The sequence below is a fragment of the Neoarius graeffei genome, chromosome 10, assembly GCF_027579695.1.
Source record: "Neoarius graeffei isolate fNeoGra1 chromosome 10, fNeoGra1.pri, whole genome shotgun sequence".
NCBI classification, from domain to species: domain Eukaryota; kingdom Metazoa; phylum Chordata; class Actinopteri; order Siluriformes; family Ariidae; genus Neoarius; species Neoarius graeffei.
This window is the reverse complement of record NC_083578.1, coordinates 86,694,703-86,716,183: the sequence shown is the minus strand read 5'-3', so window position 1 is coordinate 86,716,183 and position 21,481 is coordinate 86,694,703. Positions and strand designations below refer to the sequence as shown.

The 21,481-nt window shown below is 39.8% G+C and overlaps 1 protein-coding gene across 4 annotated transcripts in view; it reads left to right on the top strand.

The window, feature by feature from the left end:
• LOC132893406 (tyrosine-protein kinase ZAP-70) overlaps window positions 1-21,481 on the top strand; it is a 50,347-nt gene that overhangs the window by 11,695 nt on the left and 17,171 nt on the right. For 3 of the 4 annotated variants that reach the window (XM_060932507.1, XM_060932508.1, XM_060932509.1), the window contains exons 2-5: window positions 6,699-7,131; window positions 12,108-12,268; window positions 20,838-20,976; window positions 21,112-21,193. In XM_060932507.1, the coding sequence (XP_060788490.1) occupies window positions 6,730-7,131; window positions 12,108-12,268; window positions 20,838-20,976; window positions 21,112-21,193 (784 nt within the window). In that variant the 5' untranslated portion in view covers window positions 6,699-6,729. Of the gene's footprint in view, window positions 1-2,167; window positions 2,252-6,698; window positions 7,132-12,107; window positions 12,269-20,837; window positions 20,977-21,111; window positions 21,194-21,481 lie in introns of those variants that run through there. The other variant, XM_060932510.1, reaches the window with a different exon arrangement.

Here is a 21,481-nt window from a genome sequence, read left to right as displayed (position 1 = left end):
AACTTGATGTAGAATTATAAAAGCTGTGCTTGTTCATAACTTAAGAAAGGAAAAATAAAAATGATGATTTGTGCTAAACAAAAACAAGATATTTACTGCATATTTGGAAAAGTAAATGACAAAATGAATTTATTTCAAAAGTACACTACCGTTCAAAAGTTTGGGGTCACCCAGACAATTTTGTGTTTTCCATGAAAAGTCACACTTTTATTTACCACCATAAGTTATAAAATGAATAGAAAATATAGTCAAGACATTTTTCTGGCCATTTTGAGCATTTAATCGACCCCACAAATGTGATGCTCCAGAAACTCAATCTGCTCAAAGGAAGGTCAGTTTTATAGCTTCTCTAAAGAGCTCAACTGTTTTCAGCTGTGCTAACATGATTGTACAAGGGTTTTCTAATCATCCATTAGCCTTCTGAGGCAATGAGCAAACACATTGTACCATTAGAACACTGGAGTGAGAGTTGCTGGAAATGGGCCTCTATACACCTATGGAGATATTGCACCAAAAACCACACATTTGCAGCTAGAATAGTCATTTAGCACATTAGCAATGTATAGAGTGGATTTCTGATTAGTTTAAAGTGATCTTCATTGAAAAGAACAGTGCTTTTCTTTCAAAAATAAGGACATTTCAAAGTGACCCCAAACTTTTGAACGGTAGTGTATATCATAGAAACACTCAGCCATACATGAAATAACCTGGAAAATGAATGCAGGTCGTTTTTGACCCATTAGAAGGGTAGTGATACAAAAAGGGTTTTTATTCAAAAAGTAAGAAAAGAAAAAATAAAATAAGGATGTATGATGATCAAAAACAAGTTAACTGAGGAATACCTTGAATACTGAATGATGGAATTAATTTATTGCAAAGATATAGAAGATAAAAACTCAGCCGGTCACTTTTGACCCATGTTTTGCATCAAAGGGTTAAGGGCACTTCAGTCATTCCTGCTGGTCCAGGGAATCAAACTAGCAACCTTTTCATCCCAAAGCTGCTTCTCTAACCATTAGGCCATGGCGTCCTTATAAAGCCTGCTAGCGAGCTAAATTATCAACCTTAGCCATTAGCTAGACATCTTGGCTAGTTTACTAGCAACAATGTTCTCGTCATTTGAACCACTTGACTAGGAAGAGCATGTTGAAACCTTGGCATGTTGAAAGCACCAACACATCACCACCACCACCACCGCGGCGTAAACTTAGCACTTGTAGCTTAGCAGTTAAAGTTTTGAGCTAGTTGCAAAACAGGTGTAAGGTCAAATCCCAGGCCTGCTAAACTTGTAAGACACACCACGCTAGTGCGGCTTCATGCAGCTGGCCAGCGGTTTGTCTTTCCTACAGTTAAAGTACCTTTCTGGTTTGTTCTCCACCACACCTTTGTCACCTGGCTGTCCTTTACACATATACAATCCCTTTGCTGTGGTCTGGCGCCGCTTAGAATATAGAGTATGTGTGTGTTTTTGTGTTGCTGAGGGTCTTCCGCTCTGCCTCTGTCCTCTTTAGGACTGTGGGTTGGTGTGTTTGTGTGTCTGTGTGTGTGATTTCATCCAGGAAACTGTGGTGTAACAGATACACAATGTTAGGAGTGTATGAATGAAGTGAAGACCTTCTTATGTGTAGCGAAATGTGTAAATTGAGCAAAATCTGGTCAAACATGATGCTGCTTTCTCTTGCTTAGGACATTATTATGGGTGAATTTGCCTTTATGCTTAGTCTCATCTCATTATCTCTAGCCGCTTTATCCTTCTACAGGGTCGCAGGCAAGCTGGAGCCTATCCCAGCTGACTACGGGCGAAAGGCGGGGTTCACCCTGGACAAGTCGCCAGGTCATCACAGGGCTGACACATAGACACAGACAACCATTCACACTCACGGTCAATTTAGAGTCACCAGTTAACCTAACCTGCATGTCTTTGGACTGTGGGGGAAACCGGAGCTCCCGGAGGAAACCCACGCGGACACGGGGAGAACATGCAAACTCCACACAGAAAGGCCCTCGCCGGCCACGGGGCTCGAACCCAGACCTTCTTGCTGTGAGGCGACAGCACTAACCACTACACCACCGTGCCGCCCCTGCTTTTATGCTTAGTTTTGTAGACAAAAAAATAGTTCCTATATATCATGACTTGTCCGCCTCCCACACAGCGGAAAGTGTGTATCACAAATACTGAACTGAGGTAGCAGACAGACAGAGGAAACACTGATAAGGAGTGAAGGATCGAAAAAAGAAGTCACAAGAAAAGGTAAAGTTTGATGCAAAAGTTTTTATTTTTATGTTTAAGGCCAAAGCTTGTATTGAGGTGTGATGAATATGGATTTTGGAAGCTTCTGGCTGAATTATGGTTGGATATTTGCCGACTCTTTTTGGCAGAATTGGTCAAGATCGATTAAATTGGTGTGTTTCCTGGCACGGATCTGACTTTTAAAACACACAGTTTATATATTTTCCATCAGGTAGAGGTCAGGACTTGTTTTAAGTTTAATGTTAGCCTTCTTTATCCTCCACAACCAGCTCTGATGTGTGTGTTTGGGGTCATTATCCTGTTGGAACACGCAAATGTGGCTAGGTTTCTGCTGAAGAATTCTGAGGTTCTGAATGATTCCATCCATTTTGTGTAATGCATCAGTTCCACTGGCAGCAAAACAGCCCCAGAGCATGATGATGCTACCATCACCGTGCTTTACAGTTGGCACAGTGTTCCTCTGCTCATTGTAGCCAAACAACTCAATCTTTGTCCCATCTGACCATCAAACTTTCCTCCAGAAGGCTTTTTGTTTTGTGGTCAGCTGCAAACTTCATTGTTGATTTTGGAGCAATGGCTTCTTTCTTGGATGGCAGCCTCTCAGCTCGTGGTGATGTAAAACTCGTTTGACTGTAGACAGTGTTCCAGCAGCTTCCCGATTCATGGCAGACCTGGTCATTGGTGGTTCCTGGGTTGTTCCTGACCATCTGAACCAATTTCCTCTCAGCTGAAGGTGATAGTTTGGGTCTTCTTCCAGGAAAGTGGCTCAGCAAAGTGGCTCCACCTTCCAATAACTAGTCGAAGTCCTTCCCATGGCAGGACCTGGTCTTCCCAGGCAGTCTCCCGGCCCTTAAGGCACGTTGGGCAGCACCAATCTCCGCTTCCATAGCCCTCAGCCACTCGCCTATACAGCTAGGGTTACAGTGGGGGGCTAGTCCTCTGATAACTGCATGAGTTTGACTCCCCACTTGCATCTGTATTGTAGCATGCCTTGTCAGATGGCAGTAGGTACCATTTTTATAATGGTATGACCCGATCGTGAGTAGAACTCATGATCTCCTGATCGAGAAGCGGACACGCTAACCACTAGGCCAGCTCACGGTCGCAATAACTAGTACTTACATACAATGATCGTGAAAGCTGCAGATGTTTAGAAATGGCTCCAAGAGACATTCCTGAGTTACGTAAATCTATGATAAGCCTAGGTCACAACCGGACGTACGATTTTTTGGCCGTGCGATTTTTGGCGTTTCCCAAATCGCTGCGTTTTTTTTTTTGTCCGTGGAGAAAGACGCATGTTGGCCGTAAGTTTGTCTTGCAACCTGAAAAAAAACGTAAGCGCCCGTAGAGTTTGTTTGACATGACAAAGAACCTCTACGGCCGGTCTGCGGCCAGTCTACGGCTCGAAAATCAGCATGTCACACGCGCGCCCTCCGTGCGTTTCTTGCGTTTTTTGCACGTAGACCGGCCGTAGGCACACATACGGCTGGTTGTGACCGAGGCAATACTCTTTCTCAGATCTTCAATGAGCTCCTTGGACTTTCCCATTGCACTGTATGTTGGTCAATTCAGTGAGTGTCAAACAAACCAGACTGGATCTTAATTGACTTGCTGTTATATTCTGGGTGGTACATTTACCTTGTTTGGATGTTGAGGGGGGAAAAGCATCCCAGTACCAACTTCATTTCGTAAGGGAGCAGCATAAGTCTGAACAAACGGGCAGAGTGGATGTATTTCATTTGATTACACATGAATGAAGTTGGAATAAATGGTATGAATGCCACCATCGCTTCGAACATGTTGGCCACGTTGATCTGTACAGTGGAAGAGTTTCACGGACAAATGTTTTTGTCACCTTAAACAGTCTTTATTCCTTTTGAAATGATTTATAAGTGACTTTTGACTTGTAAAAACTGATACATTTCAAGAAGAAGAAACCTTTATTTGTCACATGCACACTTCAAGCACAGTGAAATTCATCCTCTGCATTTAACCCATCTGAAGCAGTGAACACACACACACACAGAGCAGTCACACTACAGCGCCCGGGGATCAGTACCTCGCTCAGGGGTACTTAAGCCGAAGGCCGCCCCACGTTAACCTAGCCTGCATGTCTTTGGACTGTGGGGGAAACCGGAGCACCCGGAGGAAACCCACGCAGACATGGGGAGAACATGCAAACTCCACACAGAAAGGCCCTCGCCGGCCGCTGGGTTTGAACCCAGAACCTTCTTGCTGTGAGGCGACCGTGCTAACCACTACACCACCGTGCCAGCCCCTTCTTTTCTTTCCTTTCCTTTCTTTTCTTTTCGTTATATATACATCATATTTTACTTTGGACCTCTGTTCCAAGGCTCTGACTTTGTCCCTGTTTTTGAGACCATGAGGGCTTTATAAATGAGTTTATTGACATCTGATGAGAGTTACATTCAGAAAGTAATGTGTACTGTACTGTTTTGGGGTGAAGCATGTGTGTGTGTGTGTGTGTGTGTGTGTGTGTGTATGTGTGTGTGTGTGTGTGTGTCAGAGGAACATTCGAGAAAACGTCAGCACCTGTGAGAATGAAGAGATGTTCAGATTAACAGGGGGGAGGGAGGTTGAGAGGATATGTGTGCATGTGAGCTTCCTGTTGTGGCGATCCAGGTCTCAGATCAGCACTAAAGAGCATCTGCACACTGCAGAGCAACACATCCACATACACACAGTTGCAGCCTGCTGCATGAACAACACACACACACACACCACTGTGGATGACACAGGCATGTTTCTGTGATCTGGCTGCAGTCCTAAAGAGTTGTAGGACTGAAAGGAAGCATGAAAAAGTGCACATTTTAGAGAAAAAGAGAGAGTGTGTGTGTGTGTGTGTGAGTCAGAGAGAGATAGTGCGTTAGATATTTCCACACTTGTAATGCAGCTTTCACTGTAACTGATGGAGTTATGAAAAACAGACTCAAACTGATGTCTTTTTCTGTCTTTTCTTTTTATTTTCTCTGAAAAACAACTCATCACTTTTTCCCTCTTTTTGTCTGATTCAGTCCTGAAATACAGCATTACACAGATTCTGGCTTAAACATCAACAATTTTTTTTTTCCATTTCTTCCACTCTAAGAAAGAGGCGCTATCTTTTGCACCTTTAAAGTGTAAACATCTCATCTCATCATCTCTAGCCGCTTTATCCTGTTCTACAGGGTCGCAGGCGAGCTGGAGCCTATCCCAGCTGACTACGGGCGAAAGGCGGGGTACACCCTGGACAAGTCGCCAGGTCATCACAGGGCTGACACATAGACACAGACAACCATTCACACTCACATTCACACCTACGGTCAATTTAGAGTCACCAGTTAACCTAACCTGCATGTCTTTGGACTGTGGGGGAAACCGGAGCACCCGGAGGAAACCCACGCGGACACGGGGAGAACATGCAAACTCCGCACAGAAAGGCCCTCGCTGGCCACAGGGCTCGAACCCGGACCTTCTTGCTGTGAGGCGACAGCGCTAACCACTACACCACCGTGCCGCCCAAGTGTAAACATTTGAAGGTTAAATCTTTAAAGCTAGGCTGCCTTTCAGATTTTTCAAGTGTAGGTCATAAAAATAATTTTCCCTGACACCTGATTATTTTTGTTTAGTGACCGAAAGCTACTGAATTCAAATTACAGACTTCCAGTTTTATTGTTTTTTTTTTAATAGAACAATTAATTAATTTAGTGCCATGTGGCCCGAAATTCTCCGCTATTTTTTCCTGCTTCACCATGACCCAATACAAGATACTACGTCATGCACCATCACATGGTGGGCTTTCCCCGTTCACGCAAGGCATTGTGGGATACAAATTTGAAACAGGAGAGAAAAATGGAGGGCATGAGTGTGCGAATGAAACGTGAAAGACCGACTACAGTAACGGAAAACGAGAAGAAAAGATGTTATGTTATGTACGAAGAAAAGGAAACGCATGACCAAACTAATAAATATTGGCGCTCAGCGAGCACCTCGGTGTGATCAGCTGTTCATTTAGCGACAGAATGATGGAACTGTCAGTGCACGCTCAAAGGGAAACCTGCGCATGCGCAACACACACACACGGACTTCCTCTGTCTGCTTGACTGCGCGAAGCGAGCGATTTCATGCACATTATTTGCTTTAATCCATTCAAATTAAATAACTTCCCAGCCACAGAACAGAACGGCCTGATATTTTGTGAGATATTACAGAAATAAACATATATCACAATGACCACATTTCAGAGGGAACTAAATTTCACTGATTTTATGAAATCAAAAGGCCGTCTCGCTTTAAATGTGCACAACATTAAAGGTAAAAAGATAAAGACGTCATACTAACAGGTCTACTTTTGAGGATCAACAAGGAAAGTTACACTTTAGTTTCCTTGTTTTGAGAGTTTCATCTGGACACCTACAATACAAAAATCTTGTCTTTCTGCCTTTAGACGAAAACACTCCTGATCGACCGTCTTCATCATGATCGACCCTGCGGCCGAGCTGCCTTTCTTCTACGGCAGCATCAGCCGTTCGGACGCCGAGCAGTACCTGAAGCTGGCGGGGATGGGTGATGGTCTCTTCCTGCTGCGTCAGTGTATGCGCAGCCTGGGCGGATATGTGCTGTCTCTCGTCTGGAACCTGGAGTTTTATCACTACCCGGTGGAGAAGCAGCTGAACGGGACGTACTGCATCGCCGGAGGAAAGCCCCACTGCGGCCCAGCCGAGCTCTGCGAGTACTACAGCAAAGACGCAGACGGCCTGGTTTGTCTGCTCAAGAAGCCATGCCTCCGCACTGCAGACACGCCCATCAAACCGGGCGTCTTCGAAAACCTCAGGGACAACATGCTGCGCGAGTACGTCCGGCAAACCTGGAACCTGGAGGTGAGCGAATACAAGCTTAAAGTTCAAAGGTTAATGAGCGTGATTGTAGTAATGGAAGGATTTCACGCACACACAGGCATTAACTATCTGGAATGAAGCAGCACAAAAAGTTTTGAGCTTTAAATGTTTCACAAAATTAGGATTTCCACACTGTAAAAAAAAATAGTTGAGAATACTTGAAATTTCAAGGCAACCGTCTGCATTAAGAATTTTATGTTTTGCCAACGATGTGCCCATGATAATCCAAACTATGATAAAACTGTTATCTTTATTAAGAATTCTTAATTAAGTCAATTTTCAATTCCTCATTCTGCCAACATAGATTTCTCTTTTTGCTGAACAGTGGCATTCACAGTAGTGCAAAAAGGCAATTGAGGTTATCACAATTTTTTTTTTTAGATTTTTTTTGGGCTTTTTTCACCTCTATTTGGATAGGACAGCATAGAGACAGGAAATGAGCGGGAGAGAGAGACGGGGAGGGATCGGGAAATGACCTCGGGTCGGAACCGAACCCGGGTCCCTGGATTTATGGTATGGCACCTGAGCCACGACGCCCCCGAGGTTATCACAATTTATCATTAAACTATACATGCCTTTTTTCATTGTTCTACACAATTACAAAACTTCAATATTGAAATAAAGTTTTTAAAACCCATGTCGTGGGTATGGCTCAGGTGGATAAGGTGCCATGCCATAAATCCGGGGACCTGGGTTCGATTCCGACCCGAGGTCATTTCCCAATCTCTCTTCTGCTCATTTCCTGTCTCTACACTGTTCTATCTAAATAAAGGTAAAAAAAGTCTGATAACCTCAATTGCCTTTTTGTACTACTGTGAATGCCACTGTTCAGCAAAAAGAGAAATCTATGTTGGCAGAATGAGGAATTGAAAATTGACTTAATTAAGAATTCTTAATAAAGATAACAGTTTTATCATAGTTTGGATTATCATGGGCACATCGTTGGCAAAACATAAAATTCTTAATGCAGACTGTTGCCTTGAAATTTCAAGTATTCTCAACTATTTTTTTTCTACAGTGCAGATGGTCTGTTCCAGATCTTCATCATAACATCACCCACTGTCTAATCTAATCCTAATCTAATCCATAAATCAGCCTCACGTGATTCAGTGCATTATACGATTATGGCTACAATACAGGGCCAAAAGTTTGTGGACACCAGAAAATCACATTCACTTATTGTTAAACATTCCATCCAAAATGTATTCCCCCTTTCCACTTATAATAAGCTCCACCCTTCTCTTCTCTTCTCTTCTGGGAAGGCTTTCCACTAGATTTTGAGGTGTGGCTGTGGGTTCATTCAGTTCAGCTACAAAAGCATTACTGAGGTCAGGCTCTGATGTCAGGATGTTGAGGAGGCTCCAGTTCATCCCAAAGGTGTTGACTGGGGTTGAGTTCAGTCAGGAATCTGTACAGGACACTCGAGTTCTTCCACTCCAACCTTCACACCCCATGTCTTCATGGAGCTTGCTTTGTGCACCGGAGCATCGTCATGCTGGAACACATTCGCGTCTCTTAGATCTGAAGGGAAATTCTAATGCCACAGGATGAAAAGATCCTATAGAAACTTTGTGGCGAGAACCACACACGGGTTTGATGGTCATGTGTCCACATACTTTTGGCCATATAGTTACAAGCTATGTAATATTTATCATTATGATATATTACCATTAATCTTAATTTCAACTTTTATACTTCGTACAAATTGAAATGTTGTCATGAGAAAAAAAAAGAAGCTAGAAGTAGGATTACTAATTTTAGATCTGTTTAAAAGCTAAAAATCCAATCAAGACAAAAGAAAGATGCGTTCTGATTGGCTACTCTACTACTAGGATATCAGCTCATATACCGTGAGTAGAGAAAAACAAAATGGCGGGACGTGTTGCCGAACCAACCGAGGACGAAATGAAAACTCTACTCGAAAACAAAACCCCAAAAAATTGTTATCAAGTATTTAAAATAAATAGAAATAGCTAAAAGAATAGTTTTTTGTTTTGTTTTGTTGTTTTCTCCAATATCTCCTGTTCCACACTCCAGCCCAGTCAGTGACGATAATGCACCTTTAAGCTGGTTTACCAACCACCAAAAAACCCTAAAGAAGAAGAAAAAAAATACAAAAAGCAACAAAATATAGAGTAAAAGTATTTGTTGGTAAGAACATATCTTTTTTTTATTTTTCAAGAATTATTATTATTATTATCGCATTTTCAACAAATTGCTCCTGTCATTTCGCCCGTTTGTTTACGTTCTAAGCGGAAATGATTTTGTCGGATGTTTTGTATAATGTTTTTATTGATTGAATTTGCCAAAAATGAAAATCCGTGTTTCTCAAAATCCCGTGAATGTGGATAGAATAAAACAGTTATTCCACTCAATCTGGTTGTACATGGCTTATAGACAACTCAGTGCTGCGTGCCTCGTCGGCTATCAGCTCATGTACGACTCGATTTCGTGGAATAACTGTTAAACAGACGCAAATTCACAAATTAGCACCTGCACTGCATGGAATTTATACAAAACAGTTAACAGAGATAATCTAAAACACGCAAAATGGTGACGGTGGCAGAGAAGAGGACTATGGACAAAATACTGGACATCATGGACGATGCCAGTCACCCTCTGCACACCGTCATCAGCAACCAGAGGAGCCTGTTCAGTGACAGAATGCTCCTTCCCAAGTGCAGGACGAACAGACTCAAAAACTCCTTTGTCCCTCACGCCATCAGACTGTACAACTCCTCTCTGGGGGGGAGCAGGAGTAACAGGAGGACACAGGACGGGAAGGAGCAGTAGCCTAGCCTGACAAAAAGCAATACCGGATAATGTGCAATATAAATGTGCAATACCTCTCCTGCTAGATTTTTTTAAATATTTGTATATGTTAATAATTAATTTATCTAGAAGTTTTCTCTATTTTCTTTCTCTGTTTATCCTGTAATGATGCTGCTGGAATTTAAATTTCCCTGAGGGAACTCTCCCAAAGGGGTCGATCTATCGATCTATCTGTCTATCCGAAAGCAGCATGATCTCCTGACTCAGATAGCAGAGCTCGGCAATATCTTATCGTATAAAACAGTGTTGTTTTTCACAACACCAGTTCTGACCAGACTAGTATTTCCTGCTGTTGCGCAAACATTTTATATTAACACACTTGTTCTAATGCGTTCTTGTTTCTTTAGCAACAGCTCATACATAGAAACTTGCGTAATAGATGATACAAATAAGCTAAGACTAATAATAAACAGATTAAAATAATAATAATAATAATAATAATAATAATAATAATAATAATGCATCAGTGGTGTTGTTGAAGAAAGGAAGAAAAACGTATAATTGCTGATGTGGTGATGTGATGTTTATTGAACATTTATGGAAGGAGTCTCCAGTGTCAGTGCTCCAGTCATAACAGTTAGTACAGAGATTTTCTTCTGCGTATCTTGTTAACCATAAGAGAGATAGTGCACGAGTGTCAATGACTGTTTAATATTTAACAGTTATTCCATGAAATCAAGTCATACATGAGCTGATAGCCAACGAGGCGCGTAGCACCGAGTTGTCTATAAGCCATGTACGACCAGATTGAGTGGAATTAAAGGAGAACTGAAGGCAAATTTTTTATTATCAAAATTCTATTTCTCTCATTTTATTAAATATCGGAATGCATTTTTGATCGCTATTTTGTTGCTGCTATAGCAAGTTATGAGTGTTTGAAATATGCTCTGTAATATATCAGTCCATATGTCAAAGCAACGGCCGTAAACGAGATTCGTTGAGACCTGTGCGAGATATCGTAGGACGGAAGTAAAACGTACAGCGGAAATCAAAGCGACTGACATCTGCCAACGTCGTCAAAAGACGCACGCGCCCTCTTTCGAATGCTGACGTAGTCAAGCCGGAAGTTTCGTTTGTTTTGATAGCAATCAGGAAAGTTTGAAAAAAGTAGGCGTCATTTAAACTCGTTTTTGTGCAATACTTCGTTTGGGAAACAGTTTTCAAAATGGCGGCACTGACACCTGGCTGACACTTCACGTTTCGAAGTCTTGCACAAGTCTCATGAAGATCGCGCGGATAAGCGACGCCTGCCGTGGACCGAACGAACTAAATTCAACACGGATAAAAACCGAACAGGCCGATAAGTATAATATTTAATCGCAATTAGTTGCCAATACGAGTCACGATATAAGGTTACTAAAACCGAAAACGTAATTGAACAACACGTTAATTAAGAAATAAAGCAAGTTTAGAAATGACTTCAGTTCTTCTTTAACTGTTTTATGGAGCATTTTTAGTTTTACAAATTTGATCAGTAAAAACTTTATAGCAAACATCTGACAAAATCATTTCTGCTTAGAATGTAAACAAACCGGCGAAATGACAGGAGCAATTTGTGAAAAATGCAATAATAATAAAAATAATTCTCGAAGAAAAAAAAGATACGTTCTTACCATCAAATACCTTTATTCCATATTTTGTTGCTTTTTTTGTATTTTTGAGGTTTTGTTTTTATTTCATCCTCGGTTAGTTCAGCAACGCTTTCCGCCATTTTGTTTTTCTCTACTCATGGCACGCAATTGCTCATATCCAGTGAATATGGATAGAATAAAACATTTTACTATATAAATGTAAGTGATACCAAGATCTAACTTGTCTCACAGATTTTCCATAACATTAAATGTTTAAAAAAACATGAACGGTTTAAAAAAAAGGAACACAAAAAGAGGAAAAAGTGCTGTAAATAAATAAAATAACTTTTAAATTGTACTTGTTGGCAAATCGCTGTGCGATAATCAGAATAACACACTTCGTGATCATGATGTTATCGGAAAATAATCAACTTCAGCATTAACAGCGCACAACACACCACGCATCATACCATGCCGGCGTGGATTATGTCACATTACCCATAATACATAAGAGTGTGTGTGTGTGTGTGTGTGTGTGTGTGTGTGTGTGTTCAGGGCGAGGCCATGGAGCAGGCCGTTATCAGTCAGGCTCCTCAGTTAGAGAAGCTGATCGCCACCACGGCCCATGAGAAGATGGCCTGGTACCACGGAAAAATCCCTCGTCAGGAGGGAGAGAGGCGACTCTATTCAGGCTCTCAGCCAGATGGAAAGTTCCTGTAAGTCAGAATTCTTTACCAAGCATGTGACAAATGTAGATCCTTTGTCATCTATGGACAAAAAATGTTAACGTTTCAACCACAGAAAGTGTGTAAGTGCTCATGAAACGGATGTGAAAGTTTAGAGATATTCATATAACAATTATTGAACACACAGAGAAATAATGAAATGAACACTGTCAGAAATAGGGGTACAGTAGGAGTCCATTTCTGTCCCATAAGGTACAGTTGACAAGCAGTGTATATTGAGGTATTTCACCTGACGTCACAGGGTCACGTGACGCCCCGGTGTCCGCCATTTTGAAGGTCAAGCTAGCTAATGTCAACAACATCGTAGCTGGTATGTTACTGTAGCAATGTTTACGTTCAGTCATTTGGATGACTGTTAAAACCTTTCAGTCTCAAGTTTTTCCTTTACTGTATTTACTAGTTTACTGTAATTATGATCTGGCAGCTATTTACACCGGATCCAGTGTAAATAGCTGCCGGAGCGCACTCCGGCTTGCTCCCCCTCAAATTAAGCAGCGCGCTCCGGCTTGCTCCCGGAGTGCTCCGGCCAAGGTTCCGGAGCGCGCTCCGGCAGCTATTTACACTGGATCCGGTGTAAATAGCTGCCAGATCATAATTACAGTAAACTAGTAAATACAGTAAAGGAAAAACTTGAGACTGAAAGGTTTTAACAGTCATCCAAATGACTGAACGTAAACATTGCTACAGTAACATACTAGCTAGTATGTTGTTGACATTAGCTAGTGCTAACAGCTAGCTGCTAGTACACTGCTACAACACAGACACCGACCCTAATAATACAGTTCTTGGTCATTGCCTGGTAACAGCAAATTTATAACGGGCCATGTCTCAACAGACTAAGAAGTTATTTCAATGACATTTAATAACATTTTGTTTATCCTGAGGACCGAAAGTAAATGAAAATGTGAACAAACCTTAGCTGTAATAAGATGGCGACCACCGGCTCCAGGGACGACCCGCTGATGTAGGCATGTTACCCAGCCTGACACAAAATATTTGTAGGCATCCAAACTCTAATACGCTTTCAGATCAATACCTGTGTATGGCGATGGGTTTTTAACGACATAGGTATACAGATCATGTGGGCCGAAGTCAGGTAAAGACGAGGGCTTCGTGTACTTCCGTACGTCAGTGAACAATCCTGGTGGAAGCAGGTAAACGTCGTTCTCTAAGCCTGCTAACCTCAATTTTTGCAAATACCTCTCCCTCTGCTCGCCCTGTAAATGCCCTACGTCGCTGGATAGTGAAGGTGTTTTCTGCATCTCGCTCCTTTTTCTTTTATGTTTTTCGTTTGTCGCCTTCCTCGCATTCAAACTGATTCGAGCCGTGACGTCCAAAATGGCAGCATCACATGACTTGGTCACGTGGGTGAAAAACCTCAATATACAGAGGATATTACACGGTGGTGCGAAGACATGAAGTTTATCTTCGAGTGGTGAATGTATATATCACGAGTGAGCTGCGCGAACGAATTAAATATTTTTCAACATAAGATAAACTTCATATCTTTATGCCACCATGTAATGTTCTTTATATTATATAGACAAATCCACAAAAAAAAAAAACAATACGCAAGTTAATCAAAAGAATTTTAATTTTGAACCGGTTCACCATTTTGACAACGCAGCGGAAAAACACTGCGAGTGACATCATCGGAGTGAAATATCAGTGATTATTATACATACAGGACACTTTATTGATGGAATAAAAACCTGTGTTCTATTCTCTTCTAGTGGGTTTCATTCATTTGGTTTGATAGCATGCAATATTATTAGCATATCGCTTATCCTATGTGTATTACGTCACTCTACCCAATGGAGAATGAGCGTTGAATATGGTTTACAATATTGCATGGTTGTCAAGACGACATGACATCACACATCGGAGACATAAAACTTCTGCGCTAGCGAGTGAGCGACTGGGACAATTTGTAAACAAACACGGCCGCCAGGTTTGCTTTGTTAAACATGGAAGATTTTGAGAGAATTTTGAAAGAGAAAGATGCGTCGAACACCCGAAAGGAATGTGTGTGTATAATAATAATAATAATAATAATAATAATATTAGCTGGATTTTTTTGTGGTATATCAAATATATTCCTTTCAGCTACTCGTCTTCGATTCGTTCAGTATCCTGCTAGCTGAATGGAATATATCTGATATACCACTCAACACCAGCCAATATTATTTAAATATGTCACTCAGAGCCTTGATGTATTTCATATAAAAAATGCGAGTTTTTCAACATGAGAAGATAAACTTCATATCTTCAAGCCAACGTGTGATTTTCTTTTTATTATATCGACACGTTCACAAACAAAAAGTCCCCAAATTTATCAAAACAATTCATCGAGTTCCTCACAAGTGAAGATATTGTAAATTATTCCAACCACATTCACTGGATATGAGCAATCGCGCACTCTGATTGGCTACTCTACTACTAGGATATCAGCTCATATACCATGAGTAGAGAAAAAAAATGGTGGAGCGTGTTGCTGAAGCAACCGAGGATGAAATAAAAACTCTACTCGAAAACAAAACACCAAAAACATACACAAAAAAACAACTAATTAATAAGAGGAATTAAAGGATTTGATGGTAAGAACATATCTTTTTTATTTTTCAAGAGTTATTATTATTATTATAAAAAACAAAACACCAAAAACATACACAAAAAAACAACAAATTAATAAGAGGAATTAAAGTATTTGATGGTAAGAACATATCTTTTTTTATTTTTCAAGAGTTATTATTATTATTATTATTATCAAATTTTTCACAAATTGCTCCTGTCATTTCGCCAGTTTGTTTACATTCTAAGTGGAAATTATTTTGTCGGACGTTTTGTATAAAGTTTTTATTTATCGAATTTGCAAAAAATAAAAATACAAATGCTCGGTTTCTCAAAATCCAGTGAATGTTGATAGAATAAAACAGTTATTCCACTTAATCTTGGTGCTACGCACCTCGTCGGTGATCAGTTCATGTACAACTCGATTTCGTGGAATAACTGTTAAGTATGTTACTCAAGATCCCGGATGTAGTTTGTATGAACAATACGAGTGGCATATTTCCCAGTAAAGCACTCATTATATATATACTCAGTACTAAGGTACTCGGTTCTGCCCCAGCGACAACCCGTTGTTTGCCTAAAGATACAATAATATACTTTATTTTCTGAGAGTGAACAAACGGAAAGATTCACAAATCTTTTAATCTTCTTACTTTTAAAAAAAATATCTCATGTGAGTCATTTAAAAAAAAACACACACACGGTATTAACACTTTAATCTGAACTGAATACCATAGACTGTTGATCAAAACTATTAGAACACATCGAGGCATTTTATTACACACTACTGGCAATCAGTGAAGGGAAAAAGTAAAACAAGAAAACAAGTGTCCATCAAATCTCTAAATCTTTGTACATTTAGAGGTGTGATCTAGAGCGCGTGTCTGATGAAGCCGTTAGTGTGAAACTAACTAATTACTTTAAGCGTGAGGAGATCGGATAGTAGAAAGTGTTCCTAGATAGAAAAAACAAACCTTATATATATATATATATATATATATATATATATATATATATATATATATATATATATACTACCGTTCAAAAGTTTGGGGTCACTTTGAAATGTCCTTATTTTTGAAAGAAAAGCACTGTTCTTTTCAATGAAGATCACTTTAAACTAATCAGAAATCCACTCTATACATTGCTAATGTGCTAAATGACTATTCTAGCTGCAAATGTCTGGTTTTTGGTGCAATATCTCCATAGGTGTATAGAGGCCCATTTCCAGCAACTCTCACTCCAGTGTTCTAATGGTACAATGTGTTTGCTCATTGCCTCAGAAGGCTAATGGATGATTAGAAAACCCTTGTACAATCATGTTAGCACAGCTGAAAACAGTTGAGCTCTTTAGAGAAGCTATAAAACTGACCTTCCTTTGAGCAGATTGAGTTTCTGGAGCATCACATTTGTGGGGTCGATTAAATGCTCAAAATGGCCAGAAAAATGTCTTGACTATATTTTCTATTCATTTTACAACTTATGGTGGTAAATAAAAGTGTGACTTTTCATGGAAAACACAAAACTGTCTGGGTGACCCCAAACTTTTGAACGGTAGTGTGTGTGTATATATATATATATATATATATATATATATATATATATATATATATATATATACACACACACCGTATATATATGTGTGTGTGTGTATAGATAGATAGATAGAACAATTTTTTCAAATAAAATACAGACAAATATTTCTCACTTGATTGGTAACTGTTGCGACTTACACTATAAAAAAAATTGCTGTTTTAACTTTTAAAAAAATGTAATTTTTATTTATTGGAAAGTCATATCATAAGTTAAACTAATTGAATTATTGTGCTGACTTAAACTTACTGTATGAAGTTTAAAGAACTCAAAATTGTTCGGCAGCTTGAGTTTTACTTTTACGGACTTTTTTTTAATTCAACACCAAATAATTTTTTCCACTGACAGATTCTCTACTCCTACAGGATTCGACCCGATCCTGTTTCTTGACGTTTAAAAAAAAAAAAAAGGTTAATGCGGGGGGGGGGGGTTTCAAAAACTTTCGAATGGCAAACCATGTGAAGACAAATCCTAACCAACACGACGACGATACACCAAATGTACAACAACAAAAAATCATGACTTACTCATCAATGACTGAGCTAATAAGGAATTAGAATGATATCATTAATAATTAATCAATTTGTAGATAATAAATAAAACATATTGACCGAATTGAGTAAAAGGAAATAAAGTTTACAGCCAAACATGAGATTTAAACTCAAAACCTTCGGATATCATTTCTAAAGATTGGTTTGAGATGAAATTATTTGAATCTTAAAGGAAGCAAATGTGAACCAAAGCCAAAAATTTATTTAAAAAAAAGATACAGTACAAATAAGTGATAAATAAATACATACATAAATACTAACCAGATGTGTACCAGATGTGTAGATGTTGTTTTAATGTTTAAAATTCTCTGCTTCGTTTTAATGATCAATAAATTTCCAGTAATAAAGTCAGCCCACTGAATGTGACAAGGTGTGTGTGTGTGTTTATTGTAACTCATCTATGAAAGTTAATTATACTGAGTGGATATATTATAAATTAAAGACGTCTCGTCGTGAGGGAAGACACACAACGAGCTATAATTAGTCATGGAAAAAGTTTCAAACCCCGAGCTGTATTCGTGATGCGCAGTCGGAAACTTTCACTCTTGTGAACAACAAACATCTCGAGTTGTTCTACATAAATACACACGAGCCGAGTTAGGAACATGTACTCCGAGTATTAAAGTGTTTATTATCCTTATTGATTGTTTCAGTGCTTCGGTATGACAGTAAACACATTCTTCAAGTTTTGAAATGTATTGTATTGGGAATAGAAGAGTCCTCACGTGTGGTGTGCCATTCCAGGAAATTCAATAACGTCAAGCCTGAGCTGAGATCCACCACCAGGGCGTCGGGAAGTGTTTTATTTATTTTATACAATAATGATTTGCTGATGCAGGATATAATGTTGAGAAAAGGACAAGGAATTAATTTGTCGCTTAGTTTTCATACGTATTTAACAGTTATTCCACTCAATCTCATCGTACGTGGCTTATAGCCGACGAGGCGCATGCTATGCGCCTCGTCGGCTATAAGCCACGTACGACGAGATTGAGTGGAATAACTGTTGTATTCTTTCCACATTCACTGGATTTTCATAAACAGATCATTTTTATTTTCATACACCCATTCCATTTATTACTTTGTCGCTTTTTGTGGTTTTGTTTTCAAGTCGAGTTTTTATTTCGTCCTCGGCTGTGTGCTTCAGCAACACGCTCCGCCATTTTGTTTTTCTCTACTCGTGGTATATGAGCTGATATCCTAGTATCTCATCAGAGTAGCCAATCAGAGTGTGCGACTGCTCATATCCAGTGAATGTGGATAGAATAAGTAACAATTATTCCACAAAATCGAGTCGTACATGAGCTGATAGCGCTATAATGAAAGCGCTGGCCTGTACAACCAGATTGAGTGGAATAACTACAACCCCGATTCCAAAAAAGTTGGGACAAAGTACAAATTGTAAATTAAAATGGAATGCAATGATGTGGAAGTTTCAAAATTCCATATTTTATTCAGAATAGAACATAGATGACATATCAAATGTTTAAACTGAGAAAATGTATCATTTAAAGAGAAAAATTAGGTGATTTTAAATTTCATGACAACAACACATCTCAAAAAAGTTGGGACAAGGCCATGTTTACCACTGTGAGACATCCCCTTTTCTCTTTACAACAGTCTGTAAACGTCTGGGGACTGAGGAGACAAGTTGCTCAAGTTTAGGGATAGGAATGTTAACCCATTCTTGTCTAATGTAGGATTCTAGTTGCTCAACTGTCTTAGGTCTTTTTTGTCGTATCTTCTGTTTTATGATGCGCCAAATGTTTTCTATGGGTGAAAGATCTGGACTGCAGGCTGGCCAGTTCAGTACCCGGACCCTTCTTCTACGCAGCCATGATGCTGTAATTGATGCAGTATGTGGTTTGGCATTGTCATGTTGGAAAATGCAAGGTCTTCCCTGAAAGAGACGTCGTCTGGATGGGAGCATATGTTGCTCTAGAACCTGGATATACCTTTCAGCATTGATGGTGTCTTTCCAGATGTGTAAGCTGCCCATGCCACACGCACTAATGCAACCCCATACCATCAGAGATGCAGGCTTCTGAACTGAGCACTGATAACAACTTGGGTCGTCCTTCTCCTCTTTAGTCCGAATGACACGGCGTCCCTGATTTCCATAAAGAACTTCACATTTTGATTCGTCTGACCACAGAACAGTTTTCCACTTTGCCACAGTCCATTTTAAATGAGCCTTGGCCCAGAGAAGACGTCTGCGCTTCTGGATTATGTTTAGATACGGCTTCTTCTTTGAACTATAGAGTTTTAGCTGGCAACGGCGGATGGCACGGTGAATTGTGATCACAGATAATGTTCTCTGGAAATATTCCTGAGCCCATTTTGTGATTTCCAATACAGAAGCATGCCTGTAAGTGATGCAGTGCCGTCTAAGGGCCCGAAGATCACGGGCACCCAGTATGGTTTTCCGGCCTTGACCCTTACGCACAGAGATTCTTCCAGATTCTCTGAATCTTTTGATGATATTATGCACTGTAGATGATGATATGTTCAAACTCTTTGCAATTTTACACTGTCGAACTCCTTTCTGATATTGCTCCACTATTTGTCGGCGCAGAATTAGGGGGATTGGTGATCCTCTTCCCATCTTTACTTCTGAGAGCCGCTGCCACTCCAAGATGCTCTTTTTATACCCAGTCATGTTAATGACCTATTGCCAATTGACCTAATGAGTTGCAATTTGGTCCTCCAGCTGTTCCTTTTTTGTACCTTTAACTTTTCCAGCCTCTTATTGCCCCTGTCCCAACTTTTTTGAGATGTGTTGCTGTCATGAAATTTCAAATGAGCCAATATTTGGCATGAAATTTCAAAATGTCTCACTTTCGACATTTGATATGTTGTCTATGTTCTATTGTGAATACAATATCAGTTTTTGAGATTTGTAAATTATTGCATTCCATTTTTATTTACAATTTGTACTTTGTCCCAACTTTTTTGGAATCGGGGTTGTATTTTATTCTATCCATTCACTGGATTTTGAGAAACTTTTTTTGCAAATTCGATCAATAAAACCTTAACGCAAAACATCCAACAAAATAATTTCCGCTTAGAACGTAAACAAACCGGCGACATGACAGGAGCAATTTGTGAAATGCTGATAATAATTTGTGAAATGATGATAATAATAATTCTTGAAAAATAAAAAAGATACGTACGTTCTTACCATCAAATACTTTCATTCCATTTGTTATTTTGTCGCTTTTTGTGATTTTGTTTTCGAGTCGAGTTTGTATTTCGTCCTCGGTTGTGTGCTTCAGCAACACGCTCCACCATTTTGTTTTTCTCTACTCATGGTATATGAGCTGATATCCTCGTAGTCGAGTAGCCAATCAGAGTGCATGATTGCTCATATCCAGTGAATGTGGATAGAATAAAAAGAGTTATTCCTTGATTCCTTGATCAGCTTCTGTTTTTTTTTCTCTTTCGTAAAGTTTTTCGTAAAGAAAAAAATGTTTCACGTTGAAGGAAAACGTAACATAACGTAACAGCTTTACCTTTGACTGATGCAGAACACTGAAATTGGAGACTTTGTCCGTGAATGTCTTCTCAGGGGGAAAAAAAAAGTCATCGTGTTACAAACTCCGAAGTTCTCATGCGAGCTGTTGCTATGGAAACAATAACGTAGCTAGCTATTAGAGCGAGGGCACTGATACTGTATAGACATGCGATTTGCTTTGGAGATGATCCTCCTGGCTGAACATTACAGATAGAAACCATACCACAGCAGTGACATTTCACTCAAAACATCAACACTCTGGCGCTATTTATAGATGTTTTTAACGCTGGTTGTTTTTTCTTCTCTGCAGAGTGAGAGATCGAGACGAGCCTGGCACCTTCGCCCTGTCAGTGATGTACGGAAAGACTGTGTACCATTACAGGGTCCTTCTCGATAAATCAGGGAAATACTCCATGCCAGAAGGAACCAAGTTTGACACCGTGTGGCAGGTCAGAGCAGAACCGCTCTTCTTCACGCAGAAACTTTGACTTTTGGACATTTCGAGCGTAAATACGGTAATACGGTACCGCGTTCTCCACTGTGAGTCCGTGACAGATGTTTGTGGTTCTTTTTGACTGTTGCAGCTGGTCGAGTATCTGAAGATGAAGCCCGATGGTTTGGTCACATTACTACGGGAATCCTGCATCAACCAGACCAACGCAAGCCGTAAGAACTCACAAGTACACTGGCACTGGTTCATTTCCAAAGCATCATGGAACATCATGCTGGTGAAGCAACATCCATCACTGTTATCCAAATATACACAACTGTCCAAAAGTCTTGGCACCCTATCTCAAGATTTTTTTTTAGTACAAACTTTTTTATTTTATGACTACTTCACCATCAAGTCAAAACATTTCCAATTCCAAACATTCCTTTCCCGAGACAGAATTAAATCTTACAGGAAAATGTTCACAAGGCCGTAAAGAAAGCAGCATGTCACATAATGAACTC